At 34.0% G+C, this 13,193-nt stretch overlaps 1 protein-coding gene across 1 annotated transcript; it reads right to left on the bottom strand.

Annotated features, from left to right (window-relative positions):
- Positions 1-3,650: 3,650 nt before the first annotated feature.
- Positions 3,651-9,325, bottom strand: LOC105327691 (uncharacterized). The gene is made up of 4 exons (XM_011428300.4): positions 8,902-9,325; positions 7,708-7,881; positions 4,823-4,957; positions 3,651-4,709 (listed from the first exon to the last, which is right to left on the bottom strand). Exons 1-4 carry the CDS (start codon positions 9,008-9,010, stop codon positions 4,546-4,548), a joined length of 582 nt encoding a protein of 193 aa, XP_011426602.2. The 5' UTR covers positions 9,011-9,325; the 3' UTR covers positions 3,651-4,545.
- Between the last annotated feature and the right edge of the window lie 3,868 nt (positions 9,326-13,193).

Here is a 13,193-nt window from a genome sequence, read left to right as displayed (position 1 = left end):
CTTTTAAAAAATTGTATTAAACACCATTCTGCAAATAAAGAGAAAACAAAAAATGTTATGTTTTGTGTGAATTTTATTGCACAGAACTTCACTTTAACGTTTAATACATGAAATACCATTGGAATCTGAGATCAGAATGTGTTCCCTCGTCTCTGTAAATATTGGAGGAAAATACAAAGCTTAAATTCACTGATTATAAAACAGAACAATCATTCATGTAACATTTAGTAGATATTTTTTAAACTGGTCAAGGAGTTTTTAAGATGATTGCTGCCAGTCTTGACCATGTTTACCATGTTTACCTCCTCTACATGAAGAGCTTTGTATAAGTCTACATAGGGAAAGTTCAAATTTTATATATACATGCATATAGCTAAGTAATTGGATTTGTTCAGTAATAAAATAATAGTTTTGAGCAAGAATTATCCCATATTTACTTTTAGCTTGAGATAAAGCTGTTAACATTCACTCTCCTTGAAAGCTCCTTAGACCATTAATAATATGAATCGGCGCGTTATACGGTAGATAACTTCTTAATGTACGAGATATTCAAAGTATACAAGCGGGAGTAAATTCAATGTGCTTCATCGGTCTCTCTGCAAAGTGTGCAAAGAATCATACCAAACGCATTCACTGAACATCTCCTATTAAATTACTTTTTTATATTTTCTATGAAGAGTTTTACTATTCTTGTAAACAAAACTGGCTAAATGACTCTCTTGAAACTGAGCAGTATAAATAACAGTGAAAGCCCACATGTGTAACTAAACACTCACACGTGTCGATCTTCTCACAGACAAACCCTGCCTCTGTCGAGCATAATACGTCGTCCCAATAACCCATGAAGGTGTCCCTCATGACCACGCAGTTTTCTAAAGGTTTTCCCGAAGGTTCTGTGGAGTGCCAGTAAGAGGAATTGACGTAGCTTGAGTCAGAGGCGAATATCCAGTCACATTGAACGGCGATATCTGTGACCCCGATCCAATATAAACCTAGTAAGTAGTTTTAAAAATGTTGAAAATTTATAAATTGATAAATTTTGTGAAAACTTAATCATTGTACTAATGAGGAATTTACTGCGTTAAAAACGCTTTTGAAAATTGAGTGATTGTATGTGTGCATGCAAATAAAAACATCAATATATGAAGGTTAATTGAAAGTTGGGAATAGAATATGGCGTTGCTTGCATCGGAACCAAGCTTTTTGATTTTTCCGGGGTGGAGGGGGGCTCTGTTTCTGTTTTTGTTTTGTGTTTGTTTAGTTTCGAAAGGGGGTCTTTGTATGAATGGCAAGACTTCATGTTACGTCAGAAAATAACTACTATATTTTTGCATGTTTACCTCCAACAGGATACGTCATTACGGACAGGAAGTGGGCCTCTTGGACTGACCTTGGTTCCGCCAACTTGGCTCGGAAGGCTTGACAGTAACTCTGAAATAGTCAATATGAGCAAAGCTTTCTCTAGTGAACCTAGCCTAATGTACCTATTTTTAGGCTATAAAGACGGTTACAAGCTTATTGTTCCCCTAAACAATAACTACATTTGTAGTTAGTACTAGTTGCTTTCGAGCAGGACTTGATATAAACTTGATTTTGTCAAAATTGTCAGTAAATAGGTTTTTCATAACATCAAGGAAATCTTTTTTTTTTTTTTGCAGGTGATACTGAGTTTGTTGCTAGTTAACAAGTTAGAGTTGTGATTATAGTGGAAGAGTCCTAAGACCTTGTACGAGAGGAATCGAAAGGTTGTTAATTAGTTAATAGATTCCCATCTTCCCAAGTCAAGGGTTTCTGATCCGCATAGCTTCTCACGATCAGAAACCCTTTACTTGGGAAGATGATAGATTCCATGATATTCAAATACCAAACAAACTTTTCACGGTAAACGTTGTCTAGATGGACTAGCAAGTTGTAATTTTATATAAAAAAAAATATACAAATTAGATACAATTCATAAAAAAAATATACAAACAGGAACTCCAAACTGATAAATTTTGTTAAAAATCTAGTTGATAAATAATCACATGTAATCAATTACTGCAAAAGAGCAGTATCGCATTTACAGTGAATGGTATTACAGAAAACAGTTGTTTCTTTTTATATAGCGAAAAAACAACTAAAAATAACACTAATTTTAAATAAAGTGTATTCTCACCGAAGCAGCCCCCCATGTCGCCTGTATCGTCAACACCAAGTAGCAGTTTTGGTTATAGGTAATCCACCCATTTGGACAAGCTGTGTGTACAAGCAAGTCGATAAAGAAATCAGAGAAAAAATATCAATGTTCAGGAGGCCGAATGGTTAACAAATTATCCATTAGATACACTGTAAGCATTGAAAATTATTCATGATTTTTCTGGTCCTTAATCAATGTTAAAGAAAATATTTACATACTTTATGGATAAAATATGAAAGTTTTTCATGACCGTTTATATGAGCTCTTCGCTTTAAGGAGATAAATATAGCCTATATAAATATGGCCACGACCACCTAGCGATCGCTAAATATAAAGGGTATGCATTAAGTTTAATATCACAGAGGAAAGTCGCATGTTCATGTAAATATTGATGTCGGAGAAAAAAAACAGCATGTAAATATGTATGTACATATGAGATCCCCCCCCCCCCCGGTCTTTAAATAAATGTAAAATTTATTATAATATTGTTTCTTTGTACTTAAGAAAATTTCGATTCTTTCCTCGATTTTTTTTATCTGCAAAACCTGTGAAGCAATTGTTTAACTATGTTGCATTATTATGTTCATTAAGTTATTTGGTATTTGTCCAGTTCTAATTATTTTATTTCAGATTTTGATAATATAGTTACAACATGTTTACCTGCCTTCTTGTTTTTGATTTTTTATAGAATAAGACACGTTTTCATAATACATGTATATCTAGTTTCGGTGCACTGTGCGTGTATATTGACGTTTCACATCTTTTAAAGAGATTAGAGGTATCACTTTATAAAATGCATAGTGTTAAAAAGAAAGTTTATGGATTTCATTTTAAAATACAAATTAAATAAAATCATATTTCACAGGACATTCCCGTGCCAAATACTAACTGAAAGGTCTGGAATGGTGACTTAGTCTTGTGATTTTCTCAAAACTTATATCAGGCCATACGTGATTGTGTCATAAGATCGTAGATAAAAACAGGTAAAAATATGAATTTTAGATTTAACTTTTTACCAATGGAGTATTAGTGAGAAATTTGTTTTATCAATTATCTTTATTTATTTTTTTCTAATTTTCTGCTACCAAATGAAAAAAAACAAGAACCTACCATAGCATGACGCTGTCATAAAAAGTATGAAAAGACACTGTTGTTTGTTCATCTTTGTCTCTGTGACCCTACACGACTTGTTGGGATTGATAAGGTTTGACTGACTTTACCATAGTTCACAAAGGCCACGTTACATAAACAACAAGATTTCTATTTCCATTAGATAGACTGAATTTACCATAGTTCACAAAGGGCACGTTACATAAACAACATAGATTTCTAGTTCCATTAGATAAACATTACAAATTCCATTTTGTGACATTTTATCTATTATCTGATCGGTTTTACTGAACAGGAATAGTCGTAATTGTGATCAACTCTCTCTCTCTCTCTCTCTCTCTCTCTCTCTCTCTCTCTCTCTCTCTCTCTCTCTCTATCTCTCTCTTTCTCTCTCTCTCTCTCTCTCTCTCTCTCTCTCTCTCTCTCTCTCTCTCTCTCTCTCTCTCTCTCTCTCAAAACAATTAACGAATCATGTTCATAATGCTTAAGTGGATGTGTGGATACATTTTTGTCGTTCAAAAGAAACCGGTACCGAGTAACTCATGTCATAAAGAATAATTGGTATTCGAAATTGTTAACTGTTCATAAAGTATGCAGTCTATGTTATGTATCAATAACCTACCATGTGACACAGCCTTAAAAATAATATAAAATCATTGTTCAGTTCTTTGATCACAATATTTATTTTGATTGCATAATTATAATGATTAATGATAAATAAACGGAAGTTGTCACAATTATCGTTTGGTTGAGCTTCCTCTTCCAGCTTCTATTCATACAATGCATAAATGTACATGTTTATAAGTTAAGGATACTTGAAAATGCATGGACATTTGTCATATCTCCAAGTATAGCGTCGATGAACATATAAAAATGTTTACTCGCAAAGATACGCACATAAACATCTTCTACTTTTAGTTAGCAGAATGTATCAGTCGTTCCTTTCTTTGACTGTGTTGAAAATCTCGATCCTCAGAGCGCTGTAGATCACATAACAGTGTATCACTTGTGCATGTACATGTATCGACCTACATGTACTACATGTATCAACTAAAAAAGTATGAGTTATCATACTTTCCCCCGACACTTTGAACGGCAGTATGCATGCAGGTACCTTATTGGCCGCTTGGGAAAAGAAAATCTGTGACACTTTCCATATAAGGCCAGCTAAGCTACACTTGTTTGTCAAATTCTCGTATAAATCGGGTTCGGTAGACTAGTTTTAAGATCACATCGGGTTCGATGTTTTAAAATTCGTGCTATGCTTTCATCCTTTCTATATGTCTTCTGAAGCTGATCATGTTGTCGAGGGCTTTTTCGATTCCCTCTCCCGTCAGAGCACTGGTTCTTTGGACAGTACAAAGTCTATTCGAGATCTCGTCCAAGCAGAAATACTCTATCACGTCCTTTTCAGTTAGTGCACCTATAGTAAAATAAATGTGTATTATGATATTTGATTAAGCATAATTACACTGAAAACGACTGGAAATTGCTTTTTCAAGCCAGAATTATATCAAGAAAAAATATGCACTGTACCTTCTATATCTTTTTTGTTTGCAAGAAAAACCATTGGAATGCCGTGTAACTCTTTTTCCATTAGCAATGATGTCAGCAGGTCGTCTGCATCTTGAAGTCGGTCACGTGCGGATCCATCAATTACAAAGAGCATACCTATTAACAAAATCAAAATAAATCAGAATAAATGTATGAAAGCAGGCTATTATGCATCTCCCGAAGTCAAGAGTTTCTGATCCGATCTGCCCTACATTGTGAAAAGTATAGCGGATAAAAAATAATTGACTTGACGGAAGATGGCTATTGTCATAGTAGCAGCTCATGTAATAAACGTTTGTATTGTATCTTTATAAGTGTATCAGTAATATAACAAATCTGCATGCGGGACCTGCGATACCATCACTGTATAATTAGTACTTTTCTGACTAAAACTTATGTGGACTATAGTTCGGGAAATATGGCCAAATAGCATTACATGTACTTTCATCATATCATTCATAGTCATTGCTGAGTAAAACATCGCAGTTTGATTAATCTGTAAATAAACAAACTAAATGAACCAATTTAAAAGGTACTTCAATTGGTTTTGAACTCAATCTTAATTACCGATGACATAAACAAATAAACTACATTGTAAATAAATAAATCAAGAAATAAATAAATAAATAAAATAAATTATTAAATAAATCACCATTTTAAATGTTGTGCCATTGCTTCACTTTTTACATGTAACTGTCATTTTGTCTTTGACCTGATTATTTAAGCGAACTCTGGAAAACTGGAGCGTGATAAGGCACAATTGTCTAAAGTAATCGAAAGATAACACGCCCATTTAGAACTATTATGATAATAATAAATCCTAATGATACGTGTGATATAATAGACATATCAATACACGAGCATTTTACTAGTCACAGTCATTTCATGCATACCTTTTGCAACGTAATGTTATGTTATGGTATGCAATTTTGATGATATGCTATGAGATTTCAACGGAATGCTATGAGATTCGTACGTATGCTTTGCTATGAGGAATTGAAATAAAGGGTTAAAGGTTATGGTATGATACAAGTATGCTATGCTATTGCTTTGAAAAAAACGCATCCATACACAAAATACATGTAGTTCTAAACATATCGAAGTAAAATGATAAGAAATCAAAATTTACAAAACATCTGCAATGTGAACATTTATTCTTTTAAAAAAAAGCATTTACAACCGAGTTAAAATCATGTTGTATGAAACGCTATGGTATGATATGACAAATGACAATTTATGAGATCTTAAGCTGTGGTATGAGATCCTAATGCTATGTTAAATGATATTTCAATTTCATTGCTATGCTTTGCTATGGTGTATGTTGAAAAAGATATGCTTGAACTGACTGTAAAATCTCTGTATTGAATTCATACCTTCAAAGAAATGTTTAAGAAATTATATTACTGTTTTAGAAACGTTCAATCTTTGATAAATTGAAGAAAGTTATAAAAGTAGCGAGCTTAAAGAGTGAATATTTACATGCATTTTATGACCCATTGTAGTTTATCGAATCATTAGTAATTTTTACATCATGTTTGCTTGTTATATCAATCCTTATAACGTGTTTGTACATAATCTTGTTTGATTCAATATTAATCGTATTCTTTACTTGTTGACTCAAATAACATAAACTATATGGCTGCAGTTTATAGGAAGTAAAAACTCTCCTCCCAACTCAGCTTATATCTATATTAAGAATTGTATATATTTATTAAGTTTATCAAGGGTAAAGGTTTTATGATCGATAACTCAATTAATTATCGAACTCTATATCAAAACACGTTATATTTTGTTTTCGTTAAATGTCCAAATACTAGACAGACATTTAATACAATTGATTTTAATGCAAGTATGAACTGACCCAATGTCAAAAGTTTGAATGCGGATTAAAAGTTAAATCCTCTGTTATACCGGATTAAGATAATACCCGGTAATCAATGTAATTAATGACAACATTTCTTGGTCTGTATGTACAAGTTTAAAACTGCGAAAAATTTGTTTTCTGTCGACCTCACATTTCAAAGGTTAATACCATTATATTGTAAATTGTCGGAGACAGTGGCGTAATAGTAAATGAGAACATACTGAGACTGTCCATAACAAATGAGATAGTAGAAACGACAGTCCATGACAGTTAAGATAGCAGGTCTAGTGGTTTTTACTGTGACAGTTGAGATAGTATTAGGATTTGCTGTCAGAGTAGGTTATATCATACATAGACTGACCGTGACAATTAATTTAAATTAAGATAATAAAAAGACTGACCATGAAAGTTGAGATCATACAGATATTTACCGAAATATCTGAGATAGAATTGAGACTGACCGTGACAGTTGAGATAGTTGTAAGATTTACTGTTACAGCTAAGATTGTACTGAGACTGAACGGGACAGTTTAGATAGTATTGAGGCTGATCGTGACAGTTGCAATAATAGTAAGACGGATTATGACAGTTGAGATAGTAGAAAGACTGATCGTGACAGTTGAGATAGAAGTTTAGATCATGCTTGGCGTAAAATTTGAGATAGTAGTGAAACTGACCGTGACAGTTTAGGTAGTAGTGAGATTTACCGTGACAGTTGAGTTAGTTTTGAGATTTACCGTGATAGTTGAGGTACTACTAGGGCGATTTGCCGTGACCGTTGAGATAGCAGGGAGACTGATCGTGACACTTGAGATAGTAGTGAGTCTCACTATGACAGTAGTGAGATTTACCGTGACATTTGAGATAGAATTGATACTGACCGTGACAGTTGAGATAGTAGGGAGACTGATCGTAGCAGTTGAGACAGAAGTGAGATTTACCGTGACAGATGAGATAGTATTGAGATTTACCGTGACAGATGAAAAAATAGTGAGATATATACCGTGACAGTTGAGGTAGTAGTGTTTCCACAGCCTCCTGATGCTGGGCGTTCCTCCCATGTCCCACAGGGTGATGGTGTTATTGTTGTAGCTAATTGTCTCTACGTTAAATCCCAGAGTGGGCTTCGTGGTCACAAAATCACCCAGGGACAGTTTATATAGGAGCGAAGTTTTACCTACAAAAAATAAAATACACTCTTAAAACTATCATAGCGATATGTTATGTTCTTATGTTCGTCTGTCCGTCAATATAATCTTATAACATTAAGAATGTAGTTCAATGTTAACACAAAACACTAGGTCTTAATATAAGAGAATTTTTTTAATGATATTCATCAAGATGTTTACAAAAATGTGTTTTTGTTCTAATTTGTTTATGGTGGTAGGGGTTCAACGCAAAAAGCAAAGAAATATTACCCAATTAACCCTGTAGATTTGTCACAGCTGTAATTTGTATATTTTATTGCCAATGTTTCGCGTTGCCTTTGCTAACAATATACATGTCAACTAAAGCTTTACTTTGGTTAATTTCACTCTAAAAACAGAAAAGCATTGCTTTGTCACCTTCCTGACTTTTAGGTACAAAAACAAATCCATAATCAAAAGTTTATCATAGTAAGTATCATTCAAATAGTGAAAACCATAATATATTATATTGATTCCTTTGATCATTGAATACATGAAAACTTAATATCTTGTTTTTTCAACTGACATTAACAGATAATAAAATGTTGTTCATTTATTCACAAAATTACAGCAACACGTTTACGTACATGTACTGTATATGTACTATAGTAAAGCAGTAAGTTACTTTGCAGCGAATTTCTGGTCAATTGTCAATAAAATTTCTCAATAATATGTCAGTGTTTAAAGGTGGTAATCGCTTTATACTTAACTGTGTATCTGATATACGGAAAGGATTTCACAAGCTATGGATAAGATTTTTGATGTTTCATACCGTTAAGGAGGCGGGGAAAGTGTGTAAACAAATTAGCAATTAGATCTTCTTCAAATTAGTAGACAATTTATTTGAAGCAATAAACTAACTATTTAGTAAAGAGACATTTCACATATTTGATTCTTTTCCAAACATTTATATAGAGCTTTCTTCTTTAATTTAAGAGATCAATAAATTCTAAAAATAGACATGACAATCCAGCCCTCTTAAGAAATAAATGGATAACTCTAATAGATACCTGCCCCATCCAGACCGACTAGAATCAACCGGAAGGAAGTGGCCTCAGAGTTCCTTCTGGACATGCTCGAAGTACATCCCATGATGTCAGTTTCATGTCTGAAACGCATGCGCACTGAGAAGCATCTTTTCAAGTTTCAGTCAGAATTGTCTGTTCAAGCATCCCAGCCAATCGGACACATTTCTTTAATCTGCGTTAAAGGGAGATAAATCCGGCAACAAATTAACTATGGTAGATGCCTATTGCAACTAGCGAGTGAGACTTAAATTATTTACAACACACTCGCTGCACGCGATATGAATACACCGTTGCACTAGGTTGTCAGTATCAACAAACAGTCATTCAATGACAAGACTTTGAATCATTAACTTTCCTTGTGTCAGAGCCGCCTGATAACTTGGTCTATACTGGAACATTTAAATCGACAACGCGTCAAATGAATTCAACTAATATTGAGTCATGTAAGGAGTTTTTTGGGTTCGGTATTTAAATCGAGTATTAAACTCAACGCATACTAAGTCCGGGTATGTATATAAAAGATGAAAGAGGATTACAGCACGGTTTATCGAACATATTAGAGTTCCCCCTGAATAAAACGCTAGCCAATTTGATCTAGAAGCCAGACAAAACGTGTTAGAGAGTAGTAATTTGTCTTTACGTGTTTGACTGCTAAGGGCATGCATGAGTAATGCAATAGTGACTTAGAAATGCAATCATTAAAAATAGCCACTCAAATACCCGATTCTTTTTGAAAATACTTTATGCAGTGTGAATTTAATTTGTTCTTTTGAAGCAAGCATGCAACCTGAACACCGAATAATGTATATTGAAAGGTGGCGCAAAAGTGCGACAAATCCCTTTTGGGAAATTCCTCTGTCTGGTGACGTCTGAAGAATATCCCAAATCACGTAAAATTTCATCACAAATTTCATTTAGGGAGAGAAAGCCGAATGATAAAATGTGGAAAAAAGTAAATTTGCGAAACTAATGGTCATGAATTTCTGAAAACCTAAAGAGGTTGTTTATATATATATATATATATATATATATATATATATATATATATATATATATATATATATTTGCTTTTTTATATATTGTGCTGCTACTTTTTTTTCTGACGCGATGGAGTAGTTTACATGAATATCACTAACTAAATGTTATACTGTAAAACTATTACATTTATTTCTTAAAAGATTTGTGAGATGCCGCACAGCAAAAGACTTTGCCCTGTGGATAAGTCAGATTCCTAAATTTAGCAGACAAAAATAGGGACGAGTGCGTAATTTTAAAAGTAATGGTAATTTAAAACATGAATAAATCTCTTTCGTTCACCGGTCGTATTTAGCAAGCCACTTTTATTTTCGCAAAGCACGGAGCATTTAGAGTTATCGCTCATTTCCTTCCAAATGGACAATGTAGATATTCAAAGTATCGTGCATCTTTTACACTGAGGGAATTAATTGCGGGGGATTCCAAACACATAGGCAGACACTCAAATAATATTGAATTTGAACGTTACATATTGTGGAATTTTCTTTTTCAGATAAACGTAGAGGCTTAAAAAATTCTAAAAATTAATTATTGCTGCTTTACTGACCACACAGTCGCCTTAAAATGAATCAGAACCGTACCACAGGAAATACGAGTGCTTATGGGTAAAATCAATCTAATATTTGAAATTTAAGTTGGAATTTCAAAAACGAAGAATATCCGTTGACGTTATGGTTGTCGTTTTCGACTCTAGAATTAGTTTTGCTCAAGACATAAAAGGTAATGTTGGTGTGATAGACGTGTTATTTTGTAAATCTTGAACCTACCGTGTGGTAGTAAATGCAAAATCTTTCTGTAAAATTGTAGGAAGATTTTATATCGGGAAGCGTTGTGGGGGGGGGGGGGGGGGGGGTGGGGTGGGGGGGGGGGGTTAGGTTAAGCCTTTTTGAAACTTGGTAAAAGCTATTTCTTTGTTCAACTAAATGTGGTAATAAGCCGAATCAAAGTACGTATATTGGTGAAAAAAGGTTTAGAAACTCGATATATATATTCCATTTACTAATAAACACTTTCGCTCAGAAGCATTTAACAGCCCATTCTGCAATTTGAGTACATTAACGAGAAATTTCTATGTTAAACCAATCTTTTGGGAACGCCAATCATAAGAGCTCCAAATGAGTTCCGGCTCATTCCGATGGATATGGCTAATGCACGGGCTCCCGGGACCACATTTTGTTAATTGGCTTATGCATGGGAAAAAACATGTATTTGCCAGGATCGATAGATTATATAACGCAATACACTAGAGGGTGCATATGGTAGACATGTTTACAAAGAGGGCTTGATGGCCGTTGGCATTATAAAACTATTGTAATCTCCTCAAGACGAAAATTTCTATATAAAGATGTGTATACTTAGAAATCTAAAAAAAAAATACCCAATTTTTCAAGCCTAGAATATTTGAATTTTTTTTTTATTAATGATACAATCAAGTTATTAAAGGCTGAAAATAGAATTTGAAATTTAAATGCAGAGCAAATGGGTGAATTTGCTCAGTATCTGGCCACCTTAAATATCTACTAACTTTAGTACATGTATTTTTCCTGTCCTCCCAAAGTATCAAGTTGTGTTCACACTGCTAGTGATAAAAACAGATCAGTTTAGATAAAAATACATATATTTAAATGAATATACGCTATTCCTCCTTGAACTTTAAAAAAAAAATTGCTTTCCAACAAATGGTGGATTTATTTTTTTAAAAATAATCAAACTACCAGTTAATGTCAAGGAAAATGTTAAAAGTTATGACTGAAATCAAATCGTGCTTATGAGTTTATCGTACGTACGTGATTATTTCATAAAAGATCAAAACTATTATAGCTACATTTAGAACCATTTTAACAAGAGCTTGGCAATGTGACGTAGGCCTGTCTATTTCATTGTAGACCACTCAGCAATGGCTCTTTGAAATCAACAAGATTTATTTCGCTTTTGAGCTAAGACTACGCAATACGTGTATATTTCGACTGAAACCAGGTCATTAATAACTTGTTTTGTCGCAAGAAATAGATAGCTACGTCCTATACTGAAAGTCCAAGGTCTTGTTAAAATGGTTCTATATGTAGCTACAGATATATAGACTGCACAGACAGACATCAGGCTTTCAAAGAGTTGTTTCGCAGTCGTAACTTTCCTTTCCGTGTTACACATAAGTAACTTTTATTTTTGTGTTTCACAGTAGTAACTTTCATTTTCGTGTTACACAGTAGTAACTTTTCTTTCCGTGTTTTCATCACGGTAGTAACTTTCATTTCTGTGTTACACAGTAGTAACTTCCATTTTCGTGTTACACAATAGTCACTTTCATTTCAGTTTTATACAGTAGTGCCATTCTTTCCGTTACGTTGTCCGGACTGTCTACAGTACATGCATATAGAGACGTTCAACGATAATAAATGCATGTGTGCATAGAGATGGATTAACTCACACTCGCATGCTCTCTCTCTCTCTCTCTCTCTCTCTCTCTCTCTCTCTCTCTCTCTCTCTCTCTCTCTCTCTCTCTAAGGTACGGAAAATAGGAATTTGCTGTACGAAATTATGTGGAACTTCTAATTTTTGTAGGTAAAATTTAATGTCAAAAAGGCATTTGAGCCATAATGAAATGAAATATTTTTCAGGTCAACAGCTTCATTTCTTTCAGGAACGTAGCATCGTTTTTAAAGTGGGAGTGGGGGGGGGGGGCAGACTCATCCAAAAAATCTGGACAAGCAACAAAAAAAGGGGGGGGAAGGTTACTTTCCAAAATCCTAGGTATACTTTTCACTTCTATTTCACTGTTTATTTCCTTATTTTCAATTCAGTTTTTACATGGTCACAGAAAAGTGGGGGGGGGGGGGGGCAACTCCATGTTGATTCAATTTTTTGTATGTAAATTTAAGAAAAATCTTTGCTGCGCAAAAAGTGGGGGGGGGGGGGGGGCAGGCCCTGTATAAAGGTACAGAAAACTACTCAAATTTAAAACCTGACATTTGTGAAATTTTACTTTACTACATTATAGTATCGTACTAGGATTTCGCTTAATACGATATTTCAGTTAGTTTGATCCTCGGGACCTTGTTCGTCCTTGACCAGACACCTGGCGTTGTCTGTGCCACGTTATATAACCCAGAATTCTCTCCTCCTCAACCTTGGGAGTAGCCCTTTCCATGTATAAAAAGAGGAGGCAAAAGACAGTTTCAAGTTGACTACTTCTTTTATTCAAGTTTACTAATAAAACATTCCAATCAAATTCCACAATA

Source organism: Magallana gigas, chromosome 10 (assembly GCF_963853765.1).
Source record: "Magallana gigas chromosome 10, xbMagGiga1.1, whole genome shotgun sequence".
In the NCBI taxonomy this organism is placed as follows: Eukaryota; Metazoa; Mollusca; class Bivalvia; order Ostreida; family Ostreidae; genus Magallana; species Magallana gigas.
This window is presented reverse-complemented; position numbering and strand designations above follow the sequence as displayed.

Excerpts from the sequence above, each read along its gene's own strand:
- LOC105327691 (XM_011428300.4), bottom strand. The coding sequence starts at position 9,010 with ATGCGTTTCAGACATGAAACTGACATCATGGGATGTACTTCGAGCATG. Across the intron at positions 4,958-7,707 it reads CTACTACCTCAACTGTCACG|GTATGCTCTTTGTAATTGAT; the intron begins GTATATATCTCA and ends TTTTGTTAATAG. Across the intron at positions 4,710-4,822 it reads AAACAAAAAAGATATAGAAG|GTGCACTAACTGAAAAGGAC; the intron begins GTACAGTGCATA and ends ATTTTACTATAG.